Consider the following 14,482-nt stretch of genomic DNA (forward strand, 5'->3'; position numbering starts at 1 on the left):
CACTTTCAAAAGGATCCACATATTAAATGCTAATGTTGTTATCAAGGCTGCAGTTCCTTGGCACTCGTACATGCGTAGACAAAATTAAAGAATCCTAGTGAATTAGGTTTACATGTCGAAAGGTCACCCAACATGTATAAGAGGGAGCAGGTGATCTCACTATCAGGCCTTTGTTAAAAAATGGATTGATAATTTGGTAGAAATAGTGGTCCAAATTATGTAGTAGCAGCAGCATGAATCGAGTGACCAATGACCATCATGTTGCGGTTAAGACTTAAGACCAGGTTAGTTAAAGTGGAAAATAATAATAATAAAAAAAAAATTATTAAAAAAAAAAAAAAAGCCGCTGCTTTCATAAGCTCCACCATAGAATATATATATATATATATATATATATATATAGCACTATTTGTTCTTTCAAATTTCCCCGCAAATGCAATGGCAATAGAAATGGATATTATACATTGTGAAGTGTCTTTTCAGCAAAGCAACAAGGGAAATTGATTATTTAGCGTGTTTAATAAATTAATATGCATGCCATGCCACCACCTAAAACAGACCACGCCACAATATTAACAACAGGATGACACATCGCTGACGACCAACGCCACAATATTAACAACAGAAGAGTGGAGTAAATGTTCAAATGATGCCATCGCTGACGACCAACTAGTGCTCAAGCTGTCATAGGAAAATAGGCAACACTCTACTCCACCTCCATGCAATCAACTTCTGCAGATTGACAACCAGAACGAACGAGCAAATATATGCGGAGGGGCGGGTTTAATGTTAAGAAGACAAAATTCATTTTCTACGGATCTATGTCCTCTCTCACATTGTGGATTTGTTTTAAGCTTCCTCCTGACTGATGCCTGAAAATTCTTCTAAGTCTCTTCTATGTAACTCTATATATGTTTAGGCACAACTCTTCTGCAATTACACAAGCAAATGAGAATTGTGCACGTATATGTCACAATTTCTTTAGAAAATATTATTACCTTTTCAACTGGCTTGGGCAAGAAGATCTTTTGGAATCGGACTCAGTTCCAACCTGAAATAGTTGTGAGAAATTAAATTTCCAGTCACTCTCCGTTACAGTCAGAGAAGAAACAAAACATGACATCAGCAAGACACGTACAATTGAATTAATACTAATTAATATTGTGAAATCCAGTCCATAATGCACCAGCAAGGCTTAGAAATTCAAGTAACTTTCTGTCTTTGATGACATTCACATATATCACTGGATGAATCTAGCGGCTGTAGTGGAGGTTGTAAATGGGTTAGAGTTTGCAGTTTGGTTCCAGATCTTAGATGCCATTCTGATCCTGAGCTTCTCAAGATTATAAGGAAAGAACAAATCCAGAGAAGCACAAATGTCTAGATTGCCTATGGCTGGCCAGGGGTAGCCAAAACCATCCACTAATTTTATTTTATTTTTTTTCTTCTTAAAAAAAAAAAATCATATTAATGAAACGTACGAGACACTTGTCAAATTGGACAAAAATACCAACTGCATTATCAAATGTCCACAAGTATTATTTGCAATACCTTTTTTAACCGATGAGTTTGTTTGATGTATCGTTAAACCACATGTACTAAAAAGGTAATTGAACCTTAAAAGAAAAAAAAAAAAATTATATTTAGCTTCTACGTTTTCCTTCGATTTCAATTTACTCTGTGTTTCCAATTTGGACAATCAAGTCATTAGGTTTTCTCATGGTTTAAATAAATCTCTATGTCATTTTTATCTTCAAAATTAATGATTTTCCATATGCCACATTTGATACACCATGCTCACACTGCTCAGTGTCAATGCCACTTCAACAAATTTGTCACATCAGTCAAGTGCCCCGTCATCCACACACACACACACACACACACACATATATATATATAGACACACACACACACACACACACACACACACATATATATATATATATATATATATATATATATATATATATTTAAAAAAAAAAAGTAAAACACCCCGCCAACAGTGAGTGAAAGAAAAAAACAGAGCGGCGTTGAAGATCCTACCCCCTACCCACAACGTTTGCTTCAGTCTATCCCTTCCCCTTTTAGCTCCCACACCCACTTGAGCTGGTCCTCCATCAGGCTTTCAAGTCAATCATGCAAAAAAGGCTCATGAAGTAACATCCTCCATGTTGAACTTTTCAATTCTATTTGCAGCCCAATTGTCCATTTTCTTCACAAAGTCACAATTCTTCCAATAGTCACTCCATACTCTGCGAACGCATTAATGGGCTCATCCTTGACACTAAACTCGTCTTTTTTCTCCTCCATAAAACGTGGATTTGGTTGATGGCAACGCCTATTCACACCACCCATGGCGGCAAATTGTTTGATTAATGCTATAATTTGGTTTTCAAACCGCTCAAATTGCTCATCCAATCGTTGCAAACACCATGTCAGCTACTCATCACGTGTTGTCTCCTCGTGTTCGTACAATTCACCAATACTTGCTTGTTGGTTTCCTCCTCCATGCGGTCCTCTACAAGCAATGGTAGGAAACAAAACCTTGGGTACTCATACTAACTTGGTTTCCTCCTTCAAGCTTTTGATGAAAAATAGAAGAAAATTCACCTTTAGTGAGTTTCTTACCGAAAATTGAGAATAAACAACATGTGAGCCAAACCGTCCTTATTAGGCCTAAATAGAAAATAGGGACACAACCCTAAAAATTCAAAAGACTAAAACATCTTGACGCACTCGATCAATCAAGCTGCAAGTTAATACAACAAAACCCTAAAACCCTAACGAACCATCTTTGGTTGATCGAGCATAGACTGAGTCATCGACCGAGCATCTCGAGTTATACGACTAGGACTTGATGCATCACCTTGGTCAATCAAATTAAGGCCAAGGCAATGACCCAAGCCCTTGGGAATTGATACCAAATATCATGATGCGTTCTCAGTCAATTGAGAATTGCCCATCAATCGATTGAGAATCTCGTGTCCAGTCTTCTTGTTTGCCTCTTGGTCTACATCACAAATCCTCTTCAATGTGTTCTTTCTCACATACCTTTTAAATCTCGCTCCTACTTGAGCTAGTCCTTAATCTTTGTTTTAGTTCAATCTGTACTAGACTAACAACCATGAAATTCGCATTTCTCAACCAAATCCCACACTCAAATTTGATTCTCATTTCTATTTCATACCCCACTTTCTCTGTATTTCAACTCCAAGATCTTTTGCCCCCAACATACCCATCAACTATCGTTGCCACTTGAGCTAACTCAATCTCGATTCTAGCTCAATGTCTCAAATAATCTTGAAAATCCACTCAACTAACTAAACCCCACCTTTGCTCCACTCTTTCCCATTTCATGATCCATTCCCTCAAGAATTCCTCGCTCAGATCCATATTCGCCTCCTCTCTCTTTGGATGTCCAATATTCTTTACAGTGAATATGGATCTGAGAGACGCTGCAGCAGAGATGAACTCAAGCAGACACCACGGGGTAGGAGTAGGATCCTCAACGCATCTCTTTTGTTGTTTCACATATTGTAGGTGGGATTTTTTTTCTTCTTTTTACCGCGTGGATGACAGGGAACTTAACTGACATGGTAAATTTGTTGACATGGTACTTACACTATGTGCATGGCGTGTTCACTGTGGCACACAAAAAATTGTTGAAGTGACATATGGACCTATTTGAAACCTAACAAAACACCTGATTGTCGAAACTGAAAACACATGGGACTAAATTGAAATCAGACGAAAACTTAAATACTAAATATAATTTTTCCCTAGAAAACAATAATAGTATATCAAAGACAGAGAACCTCTACTTAAACCACTCCTATTGGTACCCATTCCAAGGCAATCAAAGTATTGGCCAAGCTAAAAAAAAAAAGAAAAAAAAAAAGCAACGTAGAATATTAACCGAATGATAAATAGAACAAATTGCCTTGAAATAAATGGGAAGGAAGCTTAACTTGAATGATAAATACGATTATACACGAGGTTCACACCAAAGACGAGTGGAGATGTATGATTAGTTCCAAAACAACAATGTAAATGATGATCAACTGAATCCAGCTCTTGTAAAAAAACAATGTGCCTTAAAGATATACTCTTATGCTTCTAATTGTAAATGTGTACTTAGGACGACGAGTTTAATATTTTCAAACTTGTTTCATCTTATATTTTCGTTATTAAGACCTTCTAGGGTTAGATATCTGCATGCACACGTGTGTGTGTGTGTGTATATATATATAATTTACCCCCCCAAATTATCCACCAATTTTCACTTTTAACCCCAATGTTTAAAAAGTGACACTTTACCCCCTCAAACTTCCAAATTGTTGCAATTCGACCATTTTGATTTTTGATTTTTTTTTTTTCCAAAATGCCCCCATCCCAAGTTAAAAAAAATTTTTAAAAAAATAAAATAAATATAAATAAAAATTAAGGGGTGGCTTCGGCTCAACTAGGGTGGCCAGCCACCCCTTAATTTTTAATTTTTTTTAAACATGGGATGGGAGAATTTTGGGAAGAAAAAAAAAAATAGTCAGAATAGTTGAATTGTAACAATTTGGAAGTTTGGGAGGGGGATAAAATGTCACTTTTTAAACATTGGGGTTAAAAATGCAAATGAGTGGATATTTCAAGGGGGTAAAATGTATTTTCCCATATATATAATTCATGCAGTAGTATCTTCTTTGTATTGTATTCGGCTCAATCCTTTTGCTAAAAGATTGGAGTCAAATTGTAATTCAAATAAGAAAGCAATGAGTGGTTACCGATTACAGAGTGTACATTGTTGGGAAGTCATATTTGATCTCCTTCCGCTCCTCACAGGAACTCAAGAAGCAGCTCGCACTTTAACTTCTTAAGAAGAATAAGTGAATATGCTTCTAATTATAAATCCATTAAGCATACCTTATGTGGATAAAAAGACACTAAAACCTGTACTTTGACCTTGAGTTTCTTAGTCTTTTCTTTTTTCTTTTTTCTTTTTTGTCTTTTTTTTTTCTGTTCCTGATATGGAGCCTATGTGGAGAATTCAATACGCAAGTAAATCAAAAAAGGAACCAAAGTGAACTCAATTTGATCAAAATTACAACCTTCTGGTGTACTCTTTCAAAAAGAAGTTGGAAGCCTAGCACCAAAAAACCACAAAATGAGGGCTCAAATACCAACTGATGTTAGTTCTTAATTGTCCTTCAACAACAAACTCTGAAACCTTCTCTTCTCTTTGTGCAAAACGCTCTAGAATAAATTGAATCCCTTTAGAAACTGAATCCCATTTATGCCCACAAAATATGGCCATTATCCCCCCACCCCCCACCAATGACAACATATACTCTATTAAGGAATCATACGAAGAACCTAATACTGATTCATGTGTGAACTGCAGTGAACTAAAAGACACTAGAGCCAATTTAAATCTCATGAAACATCAGATTCTAGAAGTTTCCATCGGGGTCGGGAGACAGAGGGGACTAAATTCCACAGCTGCTCAAATTGGCTTTATAATCCTTTTTTTTTTTTTTTTTAATTACGAGGAACCCCTCCAAGGAATGGCACTTTGTGTATTCACTCTTATTGAGTAAACCTGGTGTAAAGCGTCCCATTATTAGGTAATACTCCGACTTCGCTGACGGGCTGACTCTAAAGAATTGTTTGCACTCAAAAGGCTTCAAACCTTAGACCTTAAGCCTGATGGAAATGCCACCAAGACCAAAGCCCTTACCAAATAAGTCAACTCGTTGGGGTTCAAATTGGCTTTATAACTAAACCGAGTTTCTTGGTCTAGCGAAAATTCAGCAAGGGCTATTTGATGAGCTTCTGCACTAGAGACACCATATGAAATAAGAATGGACTGTTCGTCTAACATCTATCAAAAGCATCGAAGATATTAAATTGAAACCTGAACTAAGATAATTAACCAAAAAAAAATGGAATCTGTCGGAAAATCAAGAGAAGGCAGAGAGTAGCAGAAAGAAAAAGACATGTGACAAAAAGGTTAAGATATCAGAGAAAGACAAAGACGCTCACAGTCAGAGGCAGGAAGGAAGAGAACTCAGTCATCCATGGAAAGCTCGTCTTCTCCTCCACTAGCATCAGTCACTTGGTCATGCTTGAGGTTGCCACATACATTACATTCCAAGAAGTTAGAGGGAGTAGCGTCGTCTTTGGGAGGCAAGGGAGCCATAGTGCCCCAGCAATTTTCCCTATCACACATGTATCTGATAAAAAAATAGGCGTGAGGGAAATCAGCATTTCCTTGTCCTTGGGAGGATGCCATTTGGTCATGGTGGTCCTCATCCATCAGCTCGTCTTTCTCCTCCTCCTCCTCTTCCTCCTCGGCAACATTATCGTCTTCATGATCGGACCAATTGGCTTCGACCTCGCAGCGGTCACAATGGCAAGTGAAGCCATAGTCCATCAACCTCCTCTGCCTGCTGGCATAATTCTCGTTGACGGGAAAATAGCTCAAGCAGATCTCCCTGCCTTGAGGAACATCATGAACAACGCGAACGATGATGTCGGTGTTGTTGTGGTGGTCGGGGGCGGTGTCGACGTAATCGAAACGGCAGGCATTGGGAAGGCAGTCGTGGTTGAAGAAGGAGGCATTCGGGTAGATACCATAAGCTCGGACGGAACGTTGGCCATCGTCACGGGGGGAGAAAGGCTCCATCAGCCCAAAGGCATTGAACTTGTCCTTGGCCAGCAATGCGGCAGTGAGTTCCACCGAGAATCCCTCAAGAGGAGGATGAGGAGGGCAGAGGGATGAGATGAGGGAATGAAGGAATTGCGCAGCTGTGGTGTCAGGGGCGTTAGGCGAGCCCTCAAGGGAGAGCAGAATCTGGAATTGGGAAGGGAAGAAAAGGGCAAGATGGTAGGCGGCAACCAGAAAACGGGCCTGGACCTGGCGTTCCACGGGTTGTTCAAGAACGAGAGAGGGGCAATCTCGGAGACGAGAAAGGGCTTGGCATACCCATAGAGAGTGGGACGATGTGAGCGCAGCGGACAGGCATTTTTGGCTACAGAATATATGATGATGGGAGCAACAAGAGCAAGGTACCACTGAACTCGAAGAAGAAGAAGAGGATAGTAAGCTTCTGAAGCACTTGGCGCAGTACATGTTGGAAGTGGAGGAGTGAGAGGAAGAAGAGAAAGATGATTGGTTGATGTTGATCAACGGAAGAGCAGAGTAGAGGAGTATGGGAGAGTCCCTGAGGACAATCTGCCCGCCCCTCAGTGGCTGGGACGCCACAAGACCCCTCCCTCTCCCTTCTATCTCTGCCATCCTCAGCAACCCACTTGTCTCCGCCGCCGCCTGTGACATCTCTCTCCGCTCTACAGCAACCGTAGGGTTTTTCCAATGCTCGATTCTGTTTCTCGTACCTTCTTACTTTATTATTTTTTAAAGATGCTTGAGAATTGAGATAGTTTGGAAGCCCAGTAAATCCAACCCAATTGATGTTTGGGTTGCTGGGCCACGTCCAATTTTGATTGTTCAACCTAGCCCAATTTCATATTATTCGGATATATTTTGAAGACCTTCCTAAACTAAGAGTCCATTTGATATTGCGGTTTTAATAAATGTAATTTTAAAAATTATGTTTTTGAAATTGCCACTTTTTATCAAATATTTGTTATGCGAAATCGTGATTTTAGTTTAAATTCGTATTTTTTCAAATAATTACCCACAAATCTGCTTATAGAAATTTCAGATATTTTTCTTATTTTAAATTAAGTAATTTTTAAATCGTAGTGCCAAACACCTTACGTTTTGAGATATCTTTTAAAAATGCAGATTATTCTTATGAAATTTCAATCTCAAATGCACCCTAAGAGCATGTTTGAGAATTTGGATTGTGTTTGAGAAATAGAGCTTTTAAGTCAAAAAAATGTTTTTTTGACAAAAGCTTTTATTAAAAGTGTGTTTTGTCTTTTTTTTTTTTTTTTTTTTTTTTGGCATTTTGGACGCGAAATATGTATTTTTTTTCTTCAAACAGACTTTTTGAGTGTTAAACGCATTTTTAAGCCTTCAAACGCACACTCAAACAAGCCCTAAGAATATGTTTCAAATTGTGTTTGAGAAATAGAACTTTTAAGTTATTAAAAAAAAAAATTGGCAAAAACTTCATTTTGAAGCTTTTGTCAAAAGTACGGTCTGACAATTTTTAGAGTAAAATAGTCAAAGAAGTACTTTTGAAATTTTTTGACAAACATGTTAGCTTTTGTGGCACAACTTTTTAAATATTAAAAGTATTTTTTAAAATTTCTAACACAATCTCAAACAAGCCCTTAAATCAATTAGAGTTGAGTTTTTTCACGCGAGTAATGCTAAATGTCATTTGCATGTCTCTTTTGTATTCCTACAAAATTGATGCGACTTTTAAATCATTATTTTTTCAAATTTTAATAGTGATTTATCACAAATTTAATAGTAATTTTAAAGTCACATCAATTTTGAAAGGACATAAAAAATATATAAGAAAGACTTCTAGCATTACTCTTTTCACACAAGTCAAGCTATGTTTGTCTGCAATGAGTCTTCACCTATCTTTGGTGAAACTTTGTTTTCATTTTAGACCCTTTATTACAATATGTGAAACATGGGCTTCCAATTTATCTCAAGGATTGAAGAGATTGATGGTTAAGGAATAATGAGCCGGTGACATACCTAGTGGAGTAGTGATCGTACAGTTACATGATGCTAAAGTACACTCAAATTTCCCTACTCTTAATCTAAATGGAAGGGAGAATATGAGACAACTGGAAATGCTTCCATCCTAAATTGATGTTTGGGTTGCTATGAGCAAGTCCAATTTTGAATTTTCCAACCCAACCTAACAGAACTTTATATTATTTAGTTGTATTTTGAAAACCTTCGTATACTAAAACTGAATAGAGTCGAGTCTCTTTTATGTTACTCTTGGGTCTCTCCAAAAATAGGAATCGGATCCTCTCTAGTCCAAATGGACTAGAGAGTATCCAATGTCCTATTTGTGATTCTAGGATTTCTTAGTCATGAACTGGATACTCTCTAGGCCTTTAAAATCATCATTTAAACAAAATTCAATAATGATCAATTATAAAGCCAATGATAATTTTAAGAGCTACATTATTTTTGGAGAGATACGAGAGTGATAGAAGAATGACTTAGCATTACTTGTTTTTCACACTACACTACAGCTATGTCTGTCTGGTCTGGTCTGTCTGCAATGGGTCATCGCCTATCTTTAGTGAAACCTCGTTTTGGATCCTCGATCCCGCTATGTACAATATGGGCTTCCAATTTATCTTAAGCAACAAATAGATTGATGGTTAAGGACCACTAAGAGCATTCCTAATAGAAGAGTCAAATGTTACTTTTATCTAAAATGATTATTCAAATGTTTAAAAAACCCCTACATTGGATTAGCAAAAAAAAAAAAATGTAAAATAGATATTTGATTGGAAGAACTAAAAAAAAAAAGCTAAATGTAGCAGCATTTTTTAAGAGGGTCATTTTATTTTTTATTGGTTCTCTCACATGTTTTATCTTTTTTCCAAATATTTTCCTACTTTTTATCTGCATGTTCTTTTTTTTCCAAAACTTTTCCCATTTTTCCTCTCATATATTCTCTTTTTCTCAAAACTTTTCTCACTTTTAATAATATTTAAATGATATAAATAAAAATATAGCTAATCAGATGTAGATGCATTTAAAAATTAATTAGTTAAACTACATAAAAGTGAGTTAAAAAAAAAAAATTTTAAAATAAAAAAATTGGGGGAGGCCGTAGCCACCCCTTTGGCCATTTGGGGGTGGCCAGGCCACCTCCATCTGGCCGGATTAGGGGTGGTGAGCCACCCAGAAGAGCCCCAACGGGGTGATCGAAACCACCCCCAAACCCATTGAGAGTGGTTTTGGCCACCCCCATATGGCCATGGGATGGCCGAGCCACCCCAAAATGGCTGGATTGGAGGTAGCAATTCACCCCACGGTCTATGGGGGTGGTTCGGCCACCCCCATTGGGACCCCCTCACCACCCCCAATCCAACCAAATGGGGTGGCCAAGCCACCCCATGGCCAAAGGAGGTGGCCAGCCACCCCCCAAATGGCCAAAGGGGTGGCTACGACAACCTTTTTAAATTTAATTTTTTAATGTTTTTAATATATATATATTAATTAGATATATGGACACATGTTGATTTTTTTAATGGTGCTAATGTGGCTTTCCGTCAAATTTTAGACGGAATTTAGACGAGGGTACCATTTCCGTTTTTATGTAAATGTGAGATACTTCAAGTGATAAAAACTAAACTATAGGGGGTAAAAAATAAAATAAAGTTTTTTTTGTTTTTTTTTTGTTTTCAATAATAGTAGAAATTTCATTGATAAACAAATCAAGTGGGTACAATTTGTTCCATCAAAACAATTTCATGGATAGCCCCTGGAATAGATCTATTCCAAGTCTTCTTTATGAATCATTTACAAGCCTCTTGGGCCAAGCCATGTGCAGCCGTATTGAGAGAATGACTAACGTGACGACATTCCCAATTGGGAATAAATTTCAGAGCCATCTTAATATCTTCAACTAGCTGTCCATACCTATATGATGATGCTTCTGGGGCATTATAGCAGCAACTATTGAATTGGCATCCCCTTCCAAAACAAGATGAGTGACACTTATCTTCTTACTAAACATAACCGCGTGATATGCTGCCATTGCCTCTGTTGCTGCTGGCTCCAAAAGTCCCTGCATGTGCATACATTTGGCTGCCTTCACATCCCCCACCTAGTCATGAATCAGAATGCCCACTCCCATGTGACCACTTGAAAGATCCAAAGAAGCATCCCAATTTGTTTTATGCCATCCAGCTGCCAGTGCTTTCCATTTGTCAAGTGGGCTTGCATCATTTCTTATCTCCTTCTCATGGTCGCCCATGGTGACTTTAAGGAATTCATCGGCTGCCAGTTGTACCTCCCTTAGTATGACCTCCGGGTGTGTGAACAACCCATTAAATACATAGTTGTTTCTCCTTAGCCAAAGCTTCCTTGCAGTTCGCATAAATAGAATCAGCTCCTCTTCCGTGCATCTTTCAAAAAATACCTCCACTACTTGGAAAAAATGGGACTAGGCACCACAGATTTCTAGACAATTATCTTGCTCGTACCCCACACATCCATGGCCGAACTACATGACCACAATATATGGTAGACAATTTTCTCAGCATTCTCATAGATTGGGCAATATGGGTCAGTTGCAACTTTCCTCTTCAGCAGGTTGTCCTTCGTGGCAAGTACAATGTGGCACGCCCGCCACAAAAACGTTTTTTCTGCATTGACCACCTTCATCTTCCACAGACTTTGCTACACATTACTGTGATGTTTCCGTTTTGATCCTTCCGCTTTCATTAAATTCTCCATCCCCACAGCTAGATGGTAAGCACTGCATACGGAGAAATCGCCATTTGCAGTTCCTCTCCATATGTTCGTGTCTACTTGGTTGGTGAGACTCACCGGTAATAGCCCTGACCTCCTCAGGGCTGAAAATATTATTAAGTAAAGCTATGTCCCACCACTTTGTGTCTTGGTCGATAAGTTGCTTCACTCTAGCCTCAACTGTTAGAACTGTTGGTGGAAAGTAAACCTGGTACGTATGTGGGAAAGGGACCTATCTATCTCCCCACATATGGACACTTGCGCCATTCCCAATCCTTCAAATCACCCTGTTTTTTACTAAATTCCCTAAACCATGAATGCTCCGCCATGCATAATGTTAGAGAATATATTTCCTACATAAAAGGAAATATATCAAATTGATATTATATATTATTTATTGATTGTAATCAGGTTTGATGGTAATCAAATCAATCAGATTTGATTACCATACTTATCTATTTCAATTTTCCTATAAATATGAGCATTTGTATTGTAATATAAATCATTCAATAAGAGTCTAATGTAACCCTTTGAGTTTTATCTATGGACGTAGGTCATAGATCGAACCACGTAAAATCTTTTTCTCTTTTATTATTCCGCAATTTACTTCATTTATTATTTCATTATGAATTTCTACACATAAGAAGGCTTTGACCCCAAATGACTCTCCAAAATTGAGTTTCTTGGAAAATACTTTGCCTTCATAATTTTTGCCGACAAACTATCCAGATATTGCCAGATTCTCCAATATTGTTTGGCCAATAGAGCTTTGTTGAAACATACCAAGTCCCTAGATTGCATTCCCTCGGCCACCTTGGGTACTCTCATTCTCTCCCAACTCATCCAATGAATCCGTTTATTGTTTTCCTTATGGCCCCACCAAAACTTCTGCATAAGATAATTTATCTTCGTACATATGGCTTTTGGTAGGAGGAAAACACTCATACTATACGTAGGGATTGCTTGGATTACCGCCTTTAGCAATACTTCTTTCCCAGCTTGCGAGTAAAATTTTAGCTTCCAGTCCTATAGCATCTTCCATACTCAGTCTTTTATACTTGCAAATGCCTTCGTACGGGATTTACCGACAAGAGCGGGTAGCCCCAGGCATGTATCATATCTTTGAGAGGACGGGATCCATGAGACTTCCAAAATTTGGGTGCGGCGTATCTCTTCCGTATTGCGGCTAAAATAAATAGCCGTTTTTGCTCTATTCAATTGTTCTCCAAATGACTACTCATAGATACCAAGAATTTTTGATAGTTGGTGCCAATGGTTTAGATTCACCATACAAAACAACAAACTATCATTTGCCAAAAAGAAAAGGTTAATTCTGGGTCATTTCTTTGAAGTTGGTACACCTCTGAGATATCCTTTTTGGTCAGCTCAATCTAAAAGAGAGCTAAGCGCTTCAGCACACAACAAAAACAGATATGGTGAAATGGGATCCCCTTGCCTAATGCCCAGAGTAGGATATATACATCCCATGGGGCTCCCATTTACCAAAATCGAGTAGTTGGCAAATTTAACACACATTATAACCAAATTTATCCATCTTCCTGCAAAGCCCAACCTTTTCATTACGCTCTTCCGAAAACCCCATTCCATATGGTCATAGGCTTTAGTCATATCTAACTTGACCGCCATGAATCCCTCCTTTCCCCACATACGAGATTGCATAGTATACAACATCTCGTAGGCAGCCAAAATGTTATCCGTAATCAAACAACCCGGTATGAATGCACTCTAAGAGGCAGATATAATTTTAGGTAAAATGAGCTTCAACCTATTTGTCAAGACCTAAGAAACAATTTTATAAACACATTACAGAGGCTAATCGGTCGAAATTCATTCACACACATAGGGTTAGTGTTCTTTGGGATAAGAGCAATATATGTATAATTGAAATCATCATCCATTATTCCAGAATTTAAAATATCTAAAACAGATTTGTAAACCTTAGTTCCCACAGTAGCCCAATTCTGTTGAAAAAAGCTAGCTGTAAAACCATATGGACCCGGGCTTTTGTGAGGTGGCATCTGATGAATGGCTATGCATATCTCCTTTGCAGTAAATTCGGCCAAGAAGTGTTTATTCATCTCCTCAGAGACTTTGCACGGCAAAGACTGTAAGCATCTAGAAATATCTTTGGAGCCTTCGGTTGTAAACAACTTGCTGTAATAATCAATAAATGCCCATCCAATTCCTTCCTTTGATTCCCACAGCCGCCCCTCCTCATCCTGGATTTTTTGTATTTGATTATGACTTCGACGTTGCTTCGCACTAGCATGGAAAAACTTGGTATTACTATCTCCTTTTTTCAGCCAAAGAGCCTTGGATTTTTGTCGCCATATTTGTTCTTCCTTATACAGCAAGGACGTTAATTCCCTTTGGGTTGTCTGCAATACTCGAACATCTACCCTTGCCTCATTTTCGTGGATTGCTTTAAGAGCCATAGATTTTTCTTCAATACTTTTCCCCACTGTACCCACGTTCTCTTGTTGCCACCGGGATAACCCTTTCTGACATTGTTTCATTTTTTTCTTGCAATTATGCCATGTATTAGGTGGCATCCTCTTCTTTGGCCATACCCATTTAATGATGTCTTGACACCCCTTCTCCTTTCCCCAAGTGACATCATATATAAATCCACTTTTACAGTACAATCTCCCTTCTTTCTTTTGGAGATTCAATGAAAATGGGATTGTGGTCTGAACAAGCTGATACTTCAACCGAAATGTCAAAATCTGGGAAATAAGCGCACCAATCTTGATTCGCTACCACACGGTCTAGTCTTTCTCGGATGAAAGTTCCATTTTCTCTGCAATTTCTCCAAGTATACTTAGGTCCATGGAACCCGAAGTCTGAAAGTTCACAGTCAATGAGGGCTCTTTTGAAAGCCTCCATTTGTCCTCTTGGTCTATTCCCTCCTTGTTTTTTTCGTTAAGTCCAAAATTTCATTAAAATCACCCATAACCACCCAAGGCACTAGTTGCAGCTTGCTAAGGAACCTTAATAAACTCCACGCTTCCTCCCTTTTATTCACTTCGAGGTGACCGTAAA

The 14,482-nt window shown here is 38.3% G+C and overlaps 1 protein-coding gene across 2 annotated transcripts; it reads right to left on the reverse strand.

The window, feature by feature from the left end:
• Positions 1–399: 399 nt before the first annotated feature.
• Positions 400–7,355, reverse strand: LOC132179991 (histone-lysine N-methyltransferase ASHR2). Of its 2 annotated transcripts, XR_009440000.2 has the most exons (3): positions 6,034–7,355; positions 999–1,051; positions 400–930 (listed from the first exon to the last, which is right to left on the reverse strand). XR_009440000.2 is itself a non-coding variant. In XM_059592823.2 (2 exons), exon 1 carries the CDS (start codon positions 7,325–7,327, stop codon positions 6,059–6,061), a length of 1,269 nt encoding a protein of 422 aa, XP_059448806.1. In that variant the 5' UTR covers positions 7,328–7,355; the 3' UTR covers positions 400–1,051; positions 6,034–6,058. The 2 variants fall into 2 exon arrangements, 1 of the variants encoding a protein (XP_059448806.1); XM_059592823.2 differs by having other exon boundaries at positions 400–1,051.
• Positions 7,356–14,482: the final 7,127 nt, after the last annotated feature.

The sequence above is a fragment of the Corylus avellana genome, chromosome 4 (assembly GCF_965113065.1).
Source record: "Corylus avellana chromosome 4, dhCorAvel1.hap1.2, whole genome shotgun sequence".
NCBI lineage: Eukaryota > Viridiplantae > Streptophyta > Magnoliopsida > Fagales > Betulaceae > Corylus > Corylus avellana.

Coding starts and splice junctions, on each gene's coding strand:
- LOC132179991 (XM_059592823.2), bottom strand. CDS start 7,327: ATGTCACAGGCGGCGGCGGAGACAAGTGGGTTGCTGAGGATGGCAGAG.